The sequence below is a fragment of the Gavia stellata genome, chromosome 6 (assembly GCF_030936135.1).
Source record: "Gavia stellata isolate bGavSte3 chromosome 6, bGavSte3.hap2, whole genome shotgun sequence".
NCBI lineage: Eukaryota > Metazoa > Chordata > Aves > Gaviiformes > Gaviidae > Gavia > Gavia stellata.
In genome coordinates, this window is record NC_082599.1 from 55290411 (window position 1) to 55311271 (window position 20861).

Consider the following 20861-nt stretch of genomic DNA (forward strand, 5'->3'; position numbering starts at 1 on the left):
AGGAGAGAAATCCAACAAAAGACGTTTATTTCCACGCTGATACATGCACAGGGGGGTAAACCCTTTCTCCATCAAATGGGAGATTGAGTTTATACACACAGATACTATTGTTTTTAACTCTTCCTTTCTTAGCTTCTAAGTTTACATTTAAACCACAAATCTTGTATTTTATTTATAAAATAAAAAGGCTAGTTTATGAATCAGCATTTAAAAGAAGCGTGTATGTTAAAAGAATTAATCAGTCAGCTCTTTCCTGAATTTCCTCCTTCATTGTTTTTTGGCAGGAACAGCTTCACCAATGGGAAAATGGTGAAAGGATGTAATTCATAAAAGAAAAAAATTAAAACAAAAATTAAATCAAAAAATTAAAATAAAACAAAATTTTGTAGACTCTCTCCTTTTCTCACTTAGTAGTTCCTTAACCAGGGAATTCTCTGCCTGGGAAGCTTACAAAAAGTCTAATTAAGTTTTTTTCCATACCTCAGCAAAACTCCTGATTACTGTGGTATCTCCCAACCCTCCTGCTTCCTTCATGAATCTGATTAAGAGCTAATGTATATATCCAATTCACTTCGTAAGACTTCTTTATCTGAAATTCACTTTTATAAAAAGGCAAATCAGCTGCCTTTTTCAAAATTGGAATTTCATATATTCAGACAAGAAAATAGGAACTATGGACAGTTCACAAAGTAGCAACAATTTGAGTTGACACAAAATATTAATCAGACTGCCACATTATATTGACAGGTCATGAGTTTTGGGGGGAGAGAGTGTTGGAAAATTTCAATAACTAAGTAATTTAACAAATTTCACTTCTTTAATTTAGAAGCTAATTGTGAGCAGGCCACAAGTGAACACATCAAGTGTTGCTTGCCGTGGTGTGATTTAATACGTAGATCACAGTACATTTTTGTCCATGTTTTGATGGCCCTGGTCTTTATAGTACCAGTCTTTCTTGAAAGAGAGACTTATCTTTGGCCATTCAAAATGTGCTTTCCATGAACATTCTCTTTACCTAGAATCTGCAAAAAAAAAAAAAAAAAATCACTGCTGATGCAAATACTATGGCACTCTCATTGCTAGAAGATCTGGGCAAAACAAATAGAAAATGTCACAAAATTCGTCCAAATCTGGTTTCACCTAAAAATCCAAATTAGGAAGTCACAGAAAACCTTCTGCCATGTGAAGTAGTCTTGCTGTATACTGAAGGCAGTGTCCAGCAATGCATGAAAAGATCATTTTCAAGCACTGCAAATGCAGTGAAGTCTAACCAAGGCACGGCTTTTGTACAGTGATTCAGATGGGTCCTGTAAAGCAAAAATGTCATGATTTTTTTTCCACTTTGGATTTCCTAACTCAGGAAAGAACTTCATTTTATGGCCAGGCACCCTTTCCTGTATAACAATTAAATCTTAAATGAGAGCTAAGTTCCTCTTCACTGAAAGAGCTTCAGTTTATCATGCTGACCTCAGGAAGCCGTTTATGAGAGCTCTTTCTGAGCTGTTTTGGGGTCCTGTTTCCCATGCCTAGAGGTGACTGTGCCATGCTGGACCACGGCGTATGCTCCTGCCTCCCCTCACAGCCATCCTGGGACAGGGTGGATGCACGAGTTTCTTCTGCAAGTGACAGGGCTCCCAGGCAAAGCCAGATTCCATCGCTATCACAGAGATGCTCTAGACCGGGGGTGGGGGGAACACCTCCAACTGCCTATGCAAAATATTTTGGAACAGTCATTTAAAGAAGCAATTAAAGCAAAGGAGGCAGGAAGGTCAGCAAGTTTTTGTACAATACACTCCCTGGAACGAATAATTTCCTCCAGCAATCTAGCTATGCCTTTAAATATGGTGCCAAAATATGCATATGTGAACGTGTGTGTAACAATCACTGAAATAAAGAGACTACAGGGGGGTGACTAATACAAAGGGCTAAAACAAATCTTGCTGCAAGTCCAAACTCTTTCTATACAAACCTTGTATCAACGGTGGCAAACAGCAGCAGCGTAAATTACTGCTGGAAAAAATTTTTCCTACTCAAGTACTATCAGCAAATATTTATATTTTCACATGCTGGGACTGTGTATGTATGTTTTCAGAGCCAAGACCTGAAACTTCAAAAGACAGAAACTAAACAATTTTAAACTGGCTGCCAACAAACAAGGAATTTTCTACATAACGATAACAACATACAGGTTTGCCTCTGTATGCAGAGCATGCAATAGTGAGCCTGACAATCTCAACATATGCTTCAAGGAGCACTCGTGCACCACCAGCACTTTAGAGAGCTTTTACAGCCCTCCTCTGCTTATGGTTTTCAACATCAGCAGTGCAGTTGCCAAAGCATCTTATTCTTATGCTGGAGGATAGCAACCTACAGATAATAAGCAGAAATTACATTTAAGGTTTTAGAATCGCAAAGATTGCTTTTTCGTTATATAAGTGAAGGAAAACCTCAAGCAGCCTGGGACCTTTCATAGAACAAGACAGCAAGCTTTAACTCTTCCCCTTAGTGTCTTCCTGCTCCTTAAAGACATTACTGTGCAAATGCCAGGAAGAAAAATGACATGAATGCTACACAAAACTGGCCTTAAAAATGTAACCTGTCATCAGCCAGGAAAGACTTGTGGCTCTGGGACTGACTCCATTTCACTTTTTCTGTTTCAACGCTCACAGGAAGAGAATAATGTTTATTTCAACAGTTTTCCTTATTGAACATGACAAGCTTTTCTACAGTCCCATGCTCAGGCAGCCATTAACCTAAAAGGCAACTTGGAAAAGGAATTCTCTTCAACTCCTCCATGCTGTTAATTCATTTCCAGTTCAGCTTTTCTTTCTTTTTTAAATCTTACTGATACCCAGCTTTCATAAAGGCACAATCCAGGTCTTACCCACTCAGACAGAAGAAAGGAGAAGTGTGAAGTGAATATGCCAAGCAAAATAGGACAACTGGAGGACTTCTGTTTGTCTTTCCAACAGAAGGACTTTCTATTTTGCCCCCTAACCAAAAAGTGGTGGGAACGCTGGACCAGGAACTAGGGGCGTGAGCTAACTGGCACACTCAAGGTTAATGGGAGCAGGATTCACAAGACTGAGGTTTAACCCATTTTTTGCTCTCTGGAGATAATTCTCAAAGTCTAAGCTTAGACACCTAGGGAAACTCAGGGAGACGAGATGGCTTTTTTATCATCAGCGGAGACCAGCAAGTGCTTCTCCAGAGTTATTTCTATGCCTCTCTCTCTCTCTCCATTAATTACTGGAGTAAGAGAACATAGCAATTTAGAAATATCATATTACTAGCAATTACGAAAACAGTAATTACTACACTTAGATATCAAAGGTTACATGCAGGGAGGGAGTTTCTCATCAGAAAATTGAGGACAGTATTTCTTTCCTTCTCCCTCTTTCCTCTGAATTCCCCTTTATTTCATTGCCTAGACTGCAAACTCTTTGACTGTCTGGCAACATGTGCATCTCACTTTCCAACAAGATTCTTATCTCAGTAACGATAACAACACAGTTCTTTATATCCTCAGTATTGATTCACCTAAACAGGCTCTTAAAAAAAAAAAATAAAATCAATGCTTGCTGGCCTGCACGATGCATGCAACAGAAGAAGCAATAGTTCCTTCCGAAAACCCACAAGCACACACAGCACTTGCTCTGGGTTAACACCGTGCATCTTTGATTCTGGTGACAATTGTCTGACTGGAGTCTAAACAACTTGGCAGCCTTGCAGAGCTTGGTCCCTCCAGAGGAGCGGTGAGGGTCATCTGCTTGCACTGCAGTTGGCTTCCAGTTCAAATAGACAAACTCGGTTTCCAACTTAGTCCCTCGTTCCTCATAATTGTGTTTACCTTCGCTGGAACTAAAATAAATAGGAAGGCAACAACCTAATCCAGTTCATAAAGCCAGCATCAGAGTAATCCCGGACACATTGCTAATTTATCAACAGCTTCAGGAAATACCCCGGTTAATTTGGTAGGAACTCCCATTGTGAAAATCTTTTTGGATGCCCTGGAAAGCAGCTCCTTGGCTGGCAAAACAACTAGCGCTTCCCTTGCCCTCCAAATTAGCTGGATACCCAAAGGAAATTACTAATCTTTCAGTTCAAAACCAAAACACACACAAGTATAATGAGCACTGTTTTCCTTTGTGGAAGAATAGATAATCAATGGCTTGAAGAGTGGAGTATATACATTTCAGTTAACACTAACTCTACTGTATTTTGTTTGGGTGAAGCTCTTCTGTGTCATCACCTATACTGTTCCTATCACAACACTTTTACCAACAAGCTGAGGTATTTCATTTATAATGTTTTTAAGCTGGCTTGAAACCTCTGCAAGAAAGCAAATACAAAAGTACATAAAACCAAACAAGTACTAATTTGTCTTATCTGCTTCCCAAATATCATTTACCACTGCAGAATTTGAGTATCTACTATGTAAAATCAACATCAGTGGTGGAATTCCTTAGTTAAAATTACTTGTAAGTTTTCTAGCATTTCCTTTGGTTTAAAATTTCTGATGGGAAGGAAGTTCACTTGGATTTTTTTCTAGTTTTCTTTCTATTACCTATTTTCTTTTACTTCTGGCTTTGACTGTCAACTTGTTTACTTTCTATATTAGGGGTTTTGTTGGGGGAAGTGCTGCAGAAACTCCCAAGACCCCTTGAAGAGCGTCTGAACACCTCTAAGGCAGAACTCCAAGTGTCGAAACTTCTCTGTGACCTGAATTTCTCTGGAAGAAAAATCTTAAAGCAGTTTCTGCAATAAAGCCAAAAGCTTAGAGCAACAGGAACGGGGGAAGCATGAGGGCTGTCATTTCATCTAAGAGCAGCAAGGTAATAATTCCTATTAACACCTCCCAGAGATACAGACCGTTCCAGTGGGCCATATGTAACTCTCTTCCTTTTATTATTTTTTGTGCCTGAAGGACTAGATCAGTCAATACAATGTGAAGGAATTAGTTCCTGGCACTATCTTGTGTGGTATATGTGTATTTGAGACACAAATTCTACTGCTTTTACTGTACGTTTTCACCCATAAATTTCACTGCTGTGCTGTATATCAGAGAAGTGGCAAAAGAACTATTAGCTTTAAAAAACCAAAAGCATTATGTCATCAAATCCCAAATGCTGTATCAACAGTTGCAGTTACAGATAAATGACAATTCCTAATCATCTGTATTAATGACAACTGTTCTGAAAGGTCTGGCATCGCTGACACCTAGAACAGCCGGATTATAGGTATAAAGGTATAATTACAGAAACACCTGCACTGTCTGAAAAAACACTTCCACCTTTATTGTGGTCTAGATTCTGGGAAGTTCAAAATAAGCAAAAGCTTGAAATCTTTTAATGACTATTCTTACAAACATGCTCTTGACAAACAGCTGTTCTAACCCATTTTCCAAAGTTCATGCCAATCTGCTGCTTTTAGGGTTTTGTTTGTTTGTTTGTTTAAGTATATTTAGTCTATGAAAAGATGAAAAACTCCATGATTACAGTTCCCTTTTCAGTCAATAAAAACTCAGTGGGAGTGAGGCAGGAGGAAAGAGAGTAGGATGCTTTTCCTGTTACAATAGTAAGACTTGGGAGACATGGGTTCAGTGCCTGGCTCTGACAAAAACTTCTCGTGTGACCTCAGGCAAACCATTTGGTGTTTCAATTATTTATCTGTAAAGCAGGGATAACCACTATCCCAGACAGGATTTGCTTGGATAACATTTATTAACATGTCAGAGATGCTCAGAAAGTCATGCATTGGACTCCTACTGACCGTATACCCAAAACCAGTGGTTGAAATGACCCAGAGTACACCAGTGTATCAGGCAAACATCTCTCATAAAACCGTACTTGCCTACTTCAGCCTGCAATGCAAACAGGTCTCACAATGGCAGTTTGAAATTTCTACAAGGACAAACTGCATAGTAGAAGAAAGACATCAAATAATGCTGGGGGAAGTGCAACCTGTTGTTGAGGAAAAGGGATGCAAGCCCTACAAGTATTTATTAGCACAGTGCTCAAGGCCAGACCAGACCTCCTTTAGGTAAGCCATCAGAGGTACAACACAATGAAAAACAAGTTAAGGGCAAGATTTAAGATTTTTGCCTTGTTTTTCTAACAGCTATTCAAAACCATATAGTCCATCCCATCCTAGTCAGTGTAACTTAGGGTCTTGTGTAGAAATGATGACAAACTATGCCTGGAAATTCGCCCTTGTCCACTTGGTGGGTAGCATGCACCTCAGCTAACTCAAGCATGCAAAACAGGTGTCTTGTCAAAGACAATCTGCCCAGACTTCTGGAAGAGTCAACACAGAGAAACAGGCAATGTGTAGAAGGAATTCATCACACCTTAAGTTGGATGGGCTGAGTTTTCTGTTCCTCTCTCTTGGCTATATAGGACTATATAGGATGACTGACTCTAGAGGAGACACCAGCATTTGGGCAGGCAAAATCTTTTAAGGAGACTCCCACCTCTCTGCTGCTGCTGTGAACACACAGACACACACCTTCTCCCACAGCACACAGAGACCAGGGAAGCGACGAGGAAACAGGTCACGATCCTCTGACAAGCAATGTGTCAAAGAGAAGGTGATCTTCCACATATAAGGCTGGACTAAATAAAACATTAAAATGCAATGCCATAGAAAATAAGACATACACTGGAGAATTAATTCAGTCTAGTTGGAGAATTGACTCAGTCTATACAACACTGGTGCCTCATACAATATCCCAAATCTGTTTCTCAGTGTTTCTGTCTTTAGTGCCCATCTGTAAGCCATATATATATATTTATCTCACACCTTTCAATAGCACAAATCTTGGAAACCTGCTTAGAAAGGTCTTATCAGATCTGTATTTACACAGATTCAGTGACACAGTTACCTGCATATGAGGGATGGTAATACTTTACAGCCAAAAGACTAGAAAAGTAGCTAACAACAATGAAAGCATAATACGTCTTTTCAAGTAGCCCAAAGAGCTGGTTCTGTCTCACAAAGACAGATTACTCTGAATTTCAGCAATAAATTTACCTCAGTAGTGAGGTTTCCCTCTCTTGGCCACCACAGTATAAATGATGGTATTTTAGTGGTTTAACAAAAGCTTTGAAGGTAATAAATAAATATTAGAAACGAAATCTAAGACTGTGTCTCCTTTGCCACAATTTATTTTGATTTTCTTTGTAGTTGACAAAATCATCTTTTGAAAAACGTGTTGAAAGAATAAATTTCTCTGTTACTTACATTTGTTAAAAGAACACTCAAAAAGAGCAAATTATAACATGGGCTATAGAAAAATAGATATTGATAGTGTATTCAGACCTAGCTAGCATTTTTGCAGATAACCACAGAAAAAAACAGAGAACGTTGAGGCAGCTTGGTAACACATCCTGCTGATGTTACATACATCATTTAATCAGGGAGGACTCAAAGATGCAATTCTCTTTGGAGGTGTGACTCAGGGAAGTGTTCTCCACATCTCCTTCAGGATTAGCCTGACCTAGTTTTACACTGTGTTGTAGGAAACCAGGAACACACAACCAGCTGCTTGCCCTAGGTGAGGGATAGCAGTCAACAACTAGAGAGGCTCAGCTGCTTCTGATGATCTGGCCACAGATACAAAGAGCCTTTTATTGTCTAAAAAACCAACTGATTCATCTAGTTCTGCTGGACGTTTTTTGTTTCAGTCATCGATAGCTCTCAGTGCCTCTCTGGGCTCAGAACACATCATAATGTACTCACCATCATCTGCTGAACGTGAAATATTTCGGCTCCAGTGGCAGAGAGGCGGTTTGGAAAAGAAATGTCAAGAAAAGCTCCAGGGAGAGTGCTTGGTCCAGCATTGTAAACCTGTAAAACAAAGATGCATATAGATGTATAAAAAAATCAATAACAATAAAATTACATATATGACTGCTCATAAATGAGAAACTACTCTAGAACCAGAGCTGGGAGTATAGGTAAATTTGAAAAAATTCAAATGCTATGCAAGTTTTTCAATGTCTTCAGACTACGACTTCTTTTGTAAAGTACTAGGATGAAGTCAGAGGTTTAGCTTATGTAACAGTCTTTAGGCACAGCTCATATATCAAGTAAGAAGCAGTTTTGCAAGATAATTACCAGTCATCAATACAAATAGCATGAGATTTCTACCTTATATACAGAGACACTGCTAGTACTCTTTGAGTGTTATGGTAACACCATCCAGAAGACTGTAAGAAATATTGCTGTCTCAGTTAACATTCTCATTTCCATCTGGTAACCACTGCATTATATTCTGCATATGTTTTCCTTATGGAGCAGAAGCCAAAGTAATGATTATTGTGACTACCGGACTGCGGGTTTGCTGAGTGAGTTGCCAGGAAATGCATGTGAACAACTTCCATTCAAGTCCTGGGCTTTCCAGTTAAATGAAACTCTTAGTGGAAAACATTGGCTTTCTATCAACCCCCCCACAAACTTTCAGTAAAAACTGAAAGAATTTCCAGTCCACCACTGAAATGTATCCAGTGAAAATTCCAAAATTTGTGGGTTTTTGCTGAAAAGAAAAAATCTATGGAAAAATTTAAATGAAAATAAGTTTTCATGTCTATCTACATTCTTTTATTAGGAAAAATATTTCCTGGTTGTTTTGAACAACACATATGTAAGTGCATACAGTAAAAACATTAAGCCCATTAGAATATTTATCCACACTGAGACAATACTGTCAAAAAACGTAGCTCTCAGTTGTTAATTGTGTGAAGTACAAATATTAAAACCAACAGGTTTTCCTTCTTCAAACACTGTTTATTTTGAAGAAATGCCTGACTGATAAAAAGAGTCGGTTCACAATGCCAAATCCTTACAAAAACCCTGAGGCTCCAGGCAGGGGAAGAAATCCCACTACAATGGAGCATGATAAATGCTGCATGAAATACAAACATAATGTTTCATGTTAGACATTCAAAAAACTTGATTATCTCACTGAGATCAGATATAAGAGTTAATGCAGAAAAGACATTTTCATTGCACATCTTGTTACTCCAAAAAAACCCGATGCATAGATCTGTTTCCTTATTAACATTGACATGGTATAGATTTTCACATATAAAAACCACTATAAAGCCCCATATTTTTGTAAATCATCTCTTTTTCTTCATTAAGAAACTATTACTTTTTTCCATCTGGAGAATTTTAATAAATAGCAGGCAAATCATTAAAAACAATTAAGCAAACAATGATACAAACCATGCTTTGCCCATTATGAAACTCTACCCTTTCTCTCTGACACACACAGTTATGAGGTTTACCATGTTACTGGAGAGCAGATCTGTGACTTGTTACAGTATAATTTTCTACTTCTATAAGGAAAAAAAAATATTAATATTGCAACTTGGAAGTGTATGCATGAGAGACAAGAGGATGGGGCAAGACAAATGGTGGCTCTGCCAATATCTAGATTCTCTCTCCCTTACCTGTTATCACTTTGTTTTATTGGAAATATTCATCTAGTTAAAGCATCAGTACATCTGTTCTTCATCTGTTTTTAACCAATAACTGGCTATGGGGGGGAGGGAGGGGGGAAGACCTATAAACCCTCAAGAATGAAATCAGAATCACAAGAATTAATAGCCTGGTTCACAAAAGCTTTAAAGTCCTGAAATCCTGTTTTCACTCCTTTTCAGTAAATAGCTAAGGGCACTGCATGACAGTGGGGGCTTAATTGCTCTGGACCACAGTCTGTCCATGGAGGAAGACATGTGTTATTCATTATGAGCTGAGTGGCATTCATGCCTAGGAGAACAGAAAGGGGAAAAAAGGCGAAAGACTATTTTTCACAATAAATGATTCCCCCACCTCTGCGTGATTTATCATTCCCTAGTTCCATCTAGCGGTCAAAAAGGATTTAAGTGCTTGTAATAGATACAGTCACGGCAGCAAGACAAGTTCATTTCAGCTGCATCACAAGAGTTTGTTATAAAAAATCATCCACATCTTTTGCCACATCAGGAACCCATCTAACTGCCATGTGAAGTGTAACCTATAGATAATACTTGAATAACACTGAGATGCTATGAGACATTCAATGAAACCATTTCACACCTGTCTTTTTAGTGTCACAGTCTCTTCCCTGTGCTGTACTCTTATCAGTAGCGCTATAAACATTTTCATACTAGGGGCATTTAGCCAGTATGAATCCCTTTTGCAGGTGTGTTCTTATGGATAAAGGCTACCCACCTCATCTGCTTAATGACCGCGCCACTAAAGAATTACTCCTTCCTTTTGAACCTGCGACCGCATCCAAGATGTGGCATTTGAGTAACTAGAGCTCTTTACTCAGTACATGATGAAAGGTAAAAGAGAAACAAATGGTACCAGCTTCATTCCAACAGAAATGAGATGTCCTATTTGCAATTCTTGTTATAATATATTCAGTTAAGGAAATATACCACCCCTGCATGCTGTAAATATGGCTTCCAATCAAGAACGCATTGCACAGCATACTGCAATTCAAAAACATGCACCAAAGCCCATACCACACTCAGAAAAAAAGAGATACAAAACCAGAATGTGCTGTCAAGCAGGAAAGCAGTCAAAATAAGGATCAGTTTTACCTGCAGAGTGAAGTTGAGAGACTGGAAAAGGCATTCGTGGTTTTCCAACTGAACGAAGTTGGATGCTTCCACAGAATCACCGTAGAAAAATGACGTAGGGAAGACTTCTCTGAAAGATCAAGACACAGATTTAGTAAGCTGTGTTTGTCACCAAAATTAAACATATCTGTGGCAAGCTGAACTGCACCCCTTGCTTTCTGGTCATGTGAAATTCCATGGGACCATTTCACATTAATCTATTGCTTGTGATTTGATTACCTCTTGACAACTCTAGACTACACAAGCAGCATCTCAACTGACCTGGGTTAACATCCTATCATTGAAGCAGACTTCTTTTGATTACTTATCTTTTTCTCCTTTCCTACCATAAAACCTCTTCTCCAGGGCCCCCTGCCATGGATGATTTGTGCAAGTCCTATAGCTTGTGTAACACAGGAAATCATTCAACTACCAAGTTCATCTGAAGAAACAGTAATTAATAGGAATACTTTCAGTTACATATTCACTAAAGTAACATTTCAGTTTTATCTACCATTTACATAGCATTGCAGGAGTAAACACTTCATTAATTATCTGAGCTTCACTACCTTTATGATTAGCAGATGGTTAAAGGGAAGAGTAGAAGGGGATATAACTTGCTTTCAACTGCAGTGGCACAGGCCAAATCTCCTCAACTACTCTTATCATCTTATCACAAAGTAAAATGCAGTAGGTTTTTATCAGAAAAGACTGGGAAGCACAACACAGTACCTGGAAATCCTGCAGAAGAGGACTAGGAGTGCTTTAAGCATCCTTTGTGCCTCCTTCTAATCTCAGGCTGCTCCACTAGCTGGAAAGGGTCCTGTTGTAATTTCAGACAAACCTTGGTGAGGGACTGCCTGAAACTCTACTTCCTTCCTAGGCTGTCCTTTTGGGTCAGAGTTTTTTGAGGCAGGATTTTAAGCCTGTTTTGGTACATTTCCTTTTTTCCTGCCTGCCTCCTATGCCAGGGTTCGCTAGGGGAAACAGCGAGAGACAGATTTGCTCCTCCCATTTCGGTGTTGTGCCAGAAGGCTCCTCCCAAACATGGTACAAGCCCTTCCGGGCTATTTATGACCAGGGATGAAGTTTGCTGTAGACTTAAAAGCAGAATAGCTAATAAAAATAAGCTTTAAAAAGACACTGTCCAAAAAAGAGTATTACTAATATTACCATGCCTGGGAATGTTGTGCCCTCCAATAAACCCAACTTTTCCCTGGCAGTTGGACATTTCTGTGAACTTGAATTAACTAAGCCTTGTCTATGAGAAAGAAAAAAAAACCAATCCACATAGTCAGCTGGGTGGGGCTTATAAATTCAGAGACCCTGTGCTTTAAAAAAGTACATTCTGAAGAGAAAGAAAAGAGCCCAATTTTTATAAGGTTTTTTAGCATGCAGTATTCTGCAGGTGACAAACAGAGATCTAAAGACACAGATGAAAGCATTCCTATCTGTAAAGCTGTACAAAAATCAATCTGTATCAAAGCATCAAGAAGCAAGGGATACAGAATTAAATTTCCACACAATCTGTAACAACAGAAGTGTTCAAAAACTTCCAGAATACGCTGCTGAGACTGTACTCTCAATATAGAGGAGATTTTTGTCCTTGCTAGTCATCCGGTGAGGTCTGACAGCGCTTTTCACTGCTCTGAGCAGGCTCGAGCCATTCTGACTATTGTGGCAGTCATTAAGGGATTTTACTTCTATGTGACAAGCGAGGAAATCAGCTTTATGTGGTAAAACCCAGACTAGGCCATGAAGGTGAGCTTACCCAGCTTTTCAGCCAAATCACATGTCAGTGCAGGTAACTTTGTTCCTACACATGTAGCACGCTGGCCGAGGAAATCTTTGATTTCCACTGATGCCAACATGCACTGGTCATTTAGACAATACGTATTCCCTGGGGGTTGCCATAAATGGTGGCTAAAACAGACACTGGCCTCTTGGGGACACTGCTGATGAGTTTTTGCTTCCCCAGTTTGAATGAATGTCAACCTTCTCAGTCTACATGGATGCTCATTCACCTCCAGCGTCAGGTCCCCCAATTCCAACTCGAGCACTGTCTATGCTAGAGGACAGTCTGGCTGTTGGGACTGACCACAAATCTTTCATTTTAGATTGTAATGCAGAAGTGGAAGGGAAGACCTCTGAGTACAAAGGCAGGAACTCGCACATGGGCAGCCCCGGGGAGAGGACAACGGCTATGTGTTACACAAGTACTTCGATCAAAGCGTGAGTGATGTTCCTTGGTTGGTATTCAGACGCCTTGCAGACTAGGGAGCCGAGGGACTGGGAAAATGAACAGAAGCAGAAGTGAATACTGACTGTGAAATTGAACAGAAAAATGAACAGCTGGACTCCACCAAGCTCCTTAAAATCCCAGAACATTTGACCCTAACCTTTGGCCTGGTGATTCTCAACCATATCCTTAAAGACATGCCCTAAGGAACAAGATGTCATTTACTTGTTCTGTTTTTATTTTATTTTAAGGTACATCATATCGACAGAATCACATGAAATCAAATATGATCACTAAAATAGCTACTATAAATATGATGGTAACTCATTAGTATTAACTAGAAAGGAGTGAGAAAGAGGTACAGAGTTGGAATGAAAGGCACGACAAATACAATCCCCAGATAATGAATGAGGTTGTCTGTATTTCTAGAGTCTGGGAAACAGGGAAAAAGCAACAGTCTGGTTACATGTAAACAAAGAGAAGAATTCTGGTTTTCACTGGAAGAGACTCAGATGTTATTGCTAGGATTATTATTATTTTTGCTGTTTTCATTTGGTGATTGGTACTTACCCGTTGATAGATGAGTCCACTTCATGCATCAGGGGCACCGACAGGGTTAGAGTATTATCATGCAGAGATTCAGTGCGTTCTAGGTTTCCACTGTGCCAGAAAGAAAAAATAAACATGCTATAAATCGACAGCCTTTGCAATATATCACACAGTTTCACAGCTACCATCTCTCTGCCTTGTACTCCGAGCCTCTCTGTTTGAGTGATGTCAGCTCTCCTTAAGAAGCTTCTTAAAGATTAAGAGTTACATTTGTTCATCCCACCTTGGAGAGGGCGCACACATAAAACATGTGTTTTGTGGCTGCACCGCTGTGGCTGTGACGTGATCAGGTTCACACCAAAAAAACTATCTTGGAGTAAGGTGTGAATTCAAATGGCAGCGCGAAACTACAGCAGCCATCATACACAGTGGAGAGAAACAAGGACATTTAGACCTCTATGCAAGGGTTCATTTTCTTCCAGCCTGACTGTATGTCAGTTTGGGACGGATACACAACACCCCACAGAGGGTCTTGACTCAGTAAATGAAACTGCGCTTTCATTGTATCTGCATTGTACCACAGCACCAACTTGGTGCCACTACAAGCAGCTTTTTGGGCGAGACCCTTGTGCTGAACTGGCTGTAACCTCTCAGCAGTTCCAGCCCCTCTTCCTGTACTTAGTTGCCAAAATGAAAGCACTTCCACTTCACATTTTCAAAGGCAGGTGCCTCAACTGGTCAAAAGCAGAAGGAGGAAAGGGAAAAAGTGAGCAATCATCTCTTATTTGAGTTAGTTTACTTCAGTGTGAACACTTATGTTTGTAGCCTGGGAAAGGTTCCTGAAAAGCAAGTCCAACATGCAATCTTGTAATTATTCAAATTCTGATGGTGAGTCTGCTGAGTGGGTGACAGCTCAGAAGAACAATCTTGAAGGATATGTTACATATATTTCAAATTTCTTCAGCAGTGACTCTGGAATCACTTTTGCCTTGCAGTTCATTGGATTTACTCACAAATCAAACTGGCAGAACAAAAGATATGATCCGATTTATTTCAGGACAGTATCACTGAGGCAACAGCAGGCAGTAACGTCCCAAGTGATACCATGCAGATGATGAATTGCTCAGATTACAAAAACAGAGCCTGCTGGCTACATAAATGCATAGATATAGCTCAGCTTTCTGCAACGGACACATTGGCCATGTCTGCTAATACAACTATGGCCCAGATGGAAAAACCCACAAACCTTGAGTCCCAGGGAAAAAACGTCTAATAAAAGCTTTTCCTCTGAATAGGCTCAAAGAAGAGCCTAAATTGGAGACATTTCTCATCCAGCACAAATACTGAGATACCATGGTGGCAAGCAGAATAACCAAGTAGAACCCCATAAAGGGTTCATGGGTATGTGCTTTATCTATTTCAAATGGAGCAAAGGTATTGTCAGAAAAGGAGACTATAGCTCAGTGAATCTAGCTGTAGAAAAACAGTTCACACCAGGAAGCACAGAAGAGGGTTTGTTGTTTCTTGTTTTTTTTAAATAAAAAGAATAAATGCAATGTAATGTTTAGTCCTTTCTCCAATTGATCTCTCCCACTACTGAACCAGTCTCTTGTTACAGATGCTACTGCCAAATTTGCAGCTTCAAGGGACAGGCTTAAGTGACCACTTGAAGGGCAGTACTTACTTTCCCATGGCAGCATGGCATAGCTTCCCTGCGTCCAGCCATTTCTGCCAGACGAGTTCCAGTTCTGTGTGGAAACAATGTGCCCACTCATTGCAGTCTGGCCACAGCACAGACACTTCCTCTCCATTTCCTTATCGCTGACTTTACCCTTGGGCTCCCTGCAACTCTTGTGGTAGAAAAATTTTATGACATTTATTTGACAGAAAGGGAACTGAGCAATTTGCCCAAAGTCACAGAGAAAATGAGGGTAATCAGCATTGGGACCTGCACTGTTGTCTTTGGAGATTCAGCTTAATCCTTCAAAACACAACTGTCCTGCCCATCCTTCTGAAATGAGAAAATTCCTCTTAAACCCTCCAAGCGTTCACACTATGTGTACAAACTACTATTTATTTCTTTGCTCCATCTAAAGGCATTGACTAACCCTTCTCACTGGTAGGGCACAGAAATCTGAGGAATGAGGTTACAGAAGAAAGCCCTGTGCTATCCAAGGCAGGGAAATGAGAGGTACAATCTGGAAGACACTGGCTGGGCAAATTTAAAGCAGTGCTGACCCATCTTTGCACCAGCTGGCATTCGCCTAGCAGATACTGATGCAGCTCCCTGACCTAGAAGCATCATGGGGTCATCTGAACACACGATGAACTTCTCCTCACAGAGACTAAAACTTCTCTAACGTGCAAGACATGGTCTTGCCTCCCTGATGCGAGATCTCACTTTCAGTGTTTCTTACCAGCCCCACGTGCTGCAGGATCTTGTTCCCACCTACAGCTGTTACTGTAGGGGGAGGACTACACTTTATGAGAGCAGTCACTCAGCAACTGCTACATCTCATCTCTCATCTTCAGCCAGTTGATGAGGTGTCATCAAATTGGGGAGGAGAATTCAGGCTGGAGATGCTGATTTTGACACGGGAGGGTATGAAGCTGGCCCACTCACACAGTATGTGGAAGCGGGAACCAGTCACACACCCAGCACATCAGAGCAGCAGTTTAGGGCCCAGGTTAATGCAGCTGTACTACTGCCAGTTCCCATACACACCCAGACAATGCCAGTGACCGAATCACCCAGAGAGTCTGCTGCTTTGTGGCATATCATCTTAGCAGGCACCGAGCATGTGTCACACCTTTTATTCTGCCCGAGATATAATCCCTATGCACACATATTTGGCATCACACCCTACTTCAATGCCTGCTCCAAGTGCCCTTGGGGAAGTACCCTACTCAGCTGTTTCATGCGGTCTGTCATAGCTCACTGAAGATCCAGAGGGGGAAAAAATAGACATGCAACTTTGGAAACTGTCAGTGAGATCCCTGACCATCTGATGAAAGCATTTATCATTTTTGGTTTGCATCCAAGCACGCTTATTTCATTCAAATGCTGGAACAAATGGGTCTGCCTGGTGCTGATCGTCAACCGCAGCTGAGCTGAGCTTGATACGGGGCCCAAAGGGATGGGCACAGAAACACAAGGGCCTTCCAACTGAGAGAACACAAAATGCTCCTTCAGAATTGCAACTGCCTGGGCAAAGAAAGCCTAAGCATGATCCCACTTCATTTTTCAGGAAGCTGCATCACATGATTCCTCTATATTAGAATAAAATATTTCAGTTGGAAGGGACCTACAATGATCATCTAGTCTAACTGTCATTATCAAAATGCATGCACTTAGCCCTATAGTTTAACCTCATTTACTACACATATACGTGTCTGTAACTGCTATCACATGATGGTCAAGCATAACGCAATGCACACTTCATGCAACAAAGAATATCCAAGTCATCAAGACGTACAAAGGTTCCCTTACCTTTGGGCAGTGACGAGGAAGGTAAGCGTTTCTTCCTGCCCAGACAAGTGGCTTGTGTCGAAGATCACACTAAACTCATACTGTGCAAAGAAAAAGCGGTATTTAGAGACAAGGTATATTGTTTCAAAATGTATTTATTCTGAAACTTCACATATATTGTACAGCTAGGCCAGTAAAAAAGTAGCATATGTTGATACATGTAAGAGAGCCTCCTCTACTGTACAGTAGCTTTTAAATCTTAGCAATATTCTCTCTGTTCAAATACTAGAGAGTCCGAATTTTCCTTCACTGTGAAAACGCCTTGTGAAATTGCCATTCAAAGTTATTTCCTTAGGAGATCATCTGCCAGGGGAAGAGTCTTCCAGTACAAGGGGATCGCTACCTGAAACTACCTCAGCACCAATCTGTACATTACTTGCTGGTGAAGAGATCTCTTGGGGGAATAAAGATCATCCCATAGACCTGCAGAGAGACTTGGAACAACTGGCACAAGCTAAAGCAACTTTTCAGCCACCCATCATGATGGATAAAACCAGGTGCTAATTTTGAAAAGAGAATCTACTTTGATGACCACTGTAGCGATACATTAACTTTTCCATGCAACAACTTTTCTACCTAACTCCAAAACAGTTTTTGGCCAAGTGAAACAATTTCCAAATTCATGCTAATTTCAATACCTTGCTGAAAAAAACCTGAAGATAACCCAACTATGTCATTCTGAAGCAAAACACTGACATTCTTACGTTTCAGATACTATTTTGCTACTGCATTTATTTTTTCTATTCTATTTAAAATCTTTTTAAATGTTTCAAAAGAGCACATTACAGTCAATAAAACACATAAAAGAAAAAAAATTAATGTCGGGTCAAAGGATATGTCAATTCAAATGGAAGGGATTAGTTTTTGAAATTGAAATTTTCTGAAAAATTTCAGACTCATTTTGTTCAGGTCATCCTGAAGTTATTCCTCATCTTCTCACCTTTCTGTGTTGGTCATTTCTATGGCTTGGTTTAGTGACAGAAAGAACCCAGCTGGATTTTTAAACATTACGAGAGAGTTCATCATCTATTACCGAGCAAAATCCTCTTTAAAAGCTACCAGGAGACCGTAATATGAAAAAGTCATTAAGACATTTTCATTGTCATTCATACAAGTTCAGTTGCACTTTAATGTGAGAGAAGACAAAGATAAAACCAGAATAAGGCAACATAAATATAACAGAGAGTACTTTTCTAATTTTCTGCAGAGGAAATATGTAAGTTTTTCATAGCTGCAACTCTTGCACCATTTTTCAAGAGCATTCTATTGCAGTGCACAGGGTACTGTCATTGGCTCTGTCTGCTGGGAAAGAGGACAGCTACCCTCTGTAACTGTGAAAGGCTTGGATATCTGGGGGAGAAAGCTACAGAAAGTATCAGTCACAGACATTTAACAGAGCAGTTGCCCTTCCAGCCACTCCTTGGGGACAAAGAGGTGAACAGACCATCACTCTGCAAATGCAAATATCACAACATTACCCTAGATTTCGATCTCATGAAAGGAAATCCCACGCTGCACTTGAGGAAGTCTGACTCCAGCAACTCACAGGCAATGCCCAGCTCCTCCTGTAGGAAAATAAAAAAGACCATGAGATGATAGATTTGGGGAGAAAAAGAGGCTTACTAAGAAATACCATCGTGATGAAGTATCATAGACTAAACATTTCCCACCATAGCACCGTTATCCCCAGAAAACTAATACTCATTGAATAAGTGCAGTGTTGCACTTCCTTACCCCACCTCAGTCAGACCAGCACTGGGAAGAAGACAACCATCAGAACATTGCTCTGAGAGAGACGCCAGGGAAATATTGCATGACTGAAAATATTAGAGGCAGGGGATCAGCCCAAGTTCTTGGAAAACTCAGACCATCAGTTGTTCCCTCTGTTTATTAAAAGACAGCTTTCAAGCGGTCCAGAATACAGGTTCCCCAAGGTAGCTTTTGCAGGAACCAGTATCATAAAGAGAGAAGAGAGTTGGGTGACAGAGATCAAACCCCGCCCCACATGTTTCCCCACACTGGAGAAAACATTAATCTGGTCCTGGTGTCATTCACTGCCCTGATCTCTTTTTCTGGTCCACAGGATGAGCCACATTGGTATGGATACCAACTTTCTTCAGTGATACAATGGTGTCATAGATAAAGTAGAGGGATGAGCCTCTCCTCATGCTAAACATTGACAGACTATGAACATTGTCAATAATACAAGTGAAAAAGGTTAAAGCAGCCTTATCCTGCTTGACTGTTGACTCCACTACAACAACAGAAATACTTCTATTGAATGGAGAGTGTTTCATTGCTTCATAAAATAAGCATCTGGCTCCAGGTTAGCACATTCTCATCTCTAGATTATGAGGGAACAGTTTTATGCCCTGTCATTGCAGACAACTTCATCTTACTAAACTTCAGGAGTGTGATTCAGCTCTGGAATCTGATATGCACTTTTAGGTGCCTACACAGCAAGTGATTGCTATGTGATCCAGGTGTCAGTGCTCCCATCGTAGTCAATGGATGTAGAAAATGGTTCAGCAGACCAAATGCAGATGTTTAGTTTAGACTGGGCTGAATACCTCCCTAGACCCTAGAATTGACTAGATCGTCACTGGAGCTGTGGTATTGATGTTATGCAGCTACAATATGAATGCCTAAATTTAGACATCTAGAAATTAACTCTACTCTAGACATGTAGCTGAGAATCTCTTAGCTACAGGACATATGATTTATTTGACCTATTTTCGGTATCTGCAGCAGTTTGCGAAGCCCAGGCTCTGTCTCCTTATGCACATTTCCCAAACCACTTCAAATATGTGTTCTGCTTTAAATATGCACTTAATATTAAGCATTTACAGGAGTACCATTCTCAGCTGGAACACGCACATGTGGAAGTAGCTTACTGAACCATGGACTTAGGCTATAAGTATCTCCAGGAAATGCCTCTCTGCCTTTCACGTTCTGACCCGAGCACAGCATTAGTGGTCTACAGACGTTACTATTATCCTAATTACAAGTCTGACAGCATTCAGATTCTTGATCTTTTAACTGCTTCCCATGATATCTGAAAGACAAGATCTCCTTTATCTTCAAAATCATGGTTCAAATCATGGCACACATTTATAGAAAATTATAGCTCTATTGCTACCTTTCTTATCTGACTCAGACATATGAAGAGAAAATAACATAAGAAGAAAATCCATGCATGCTTGGAGATGCCTGATGGTGAGATATTACTCCAGTACTACTCAAATGCCAGAGAAGTGGCATGCACATTCAGCTTCTTGATGGATTTGTTTCCTTGCAATCTTCAGTAGGCTTCTATTTCCAGAAATACAAAAGATGGCACTGCCCAGCAAATCAAATGTCTAGCTTCAGTCATGCAAAGCTGCCATCCTCTATTCTGTGTTAAATTTTCTCCTCCATTTAGCACAAAGCAGCAGAGCAAGTGCTTCATGGTGAAGCATCCCCTTCACTCGCCTTTTCCTCTTGGCAATCTGGGAGGTTCTCCAGTTCTATGCGAGTGATCAAGTGAACACAAACTCTTAGCAGCTGCCTAACAAAACGAAAAATTTCACAGCTGTTTCCTCTGGGAACATTCTTGGTTCTGTGTTGCTCAAATGTCCCTTGCTGTCTAACTGTGGCAACCTATGAACTCTCTTTCATCAACTCCCAGCCTCTGTTCATTCAAGAGAGTTTTCTGTTTACATAGTTGTCTGGTGGTGACAGTGACCAGACAGACCCAAGAGGCTGCCTCCTCTCCTCAAGGCCATATCACTTCAGAGACGTCAAAAAACACGATAACAGAAAGAACTCTCATCTTGATAATGGAAGAAGTGCAGTACGTTGGCAGCTGCCTGCCTTTGCAGCCCTGACAGCAGGCAGGCAGATGCCAGTTGTTTTACAATGGCCTGTTAAGGAAATGACAGATAATGTTGCA

At 40.4% G+C, this 20861-nt stretch overlaps 1 protein-coding gene across 1 annotated transcript in view; it reads right to left on the reverse strand.

Annotated features, from left to right (window-relative positions):
- ITGA9 (integrin subunit alpha 9) overlaps nucleotides 1–20861 on the reverse strand; it is a 214485-nt gene that overhangs the window by 35357 nt on the left and 158267 nt on the right. The window contains exons 18-22 of the mRNA XM_059818609.1: nucleotides 18409–18495; nucleotides 16892–16971; nucleotides 13423–13512; nucleotides 10596–10704; nucleotides 7741–7848 (exon numbers count right to left, since the gene is read on the reverse strand). Coding sequence (XP_059674592.1) covers nucleotides 7741–7848; nucleotides 10596–10704; nucleotides 13423–13512; nucleotides 16892–16971; nucleotides 18409–18495 — 474 coding nt within the window. The remainder of the gene's footprint in view (nucleotides 1–7740; nucleotides 7849–10595; nucleotides 10705–13422; nucleotides 13513–16891; nucleotides 16972–18408; nucleotides 18496–20861) is intronic.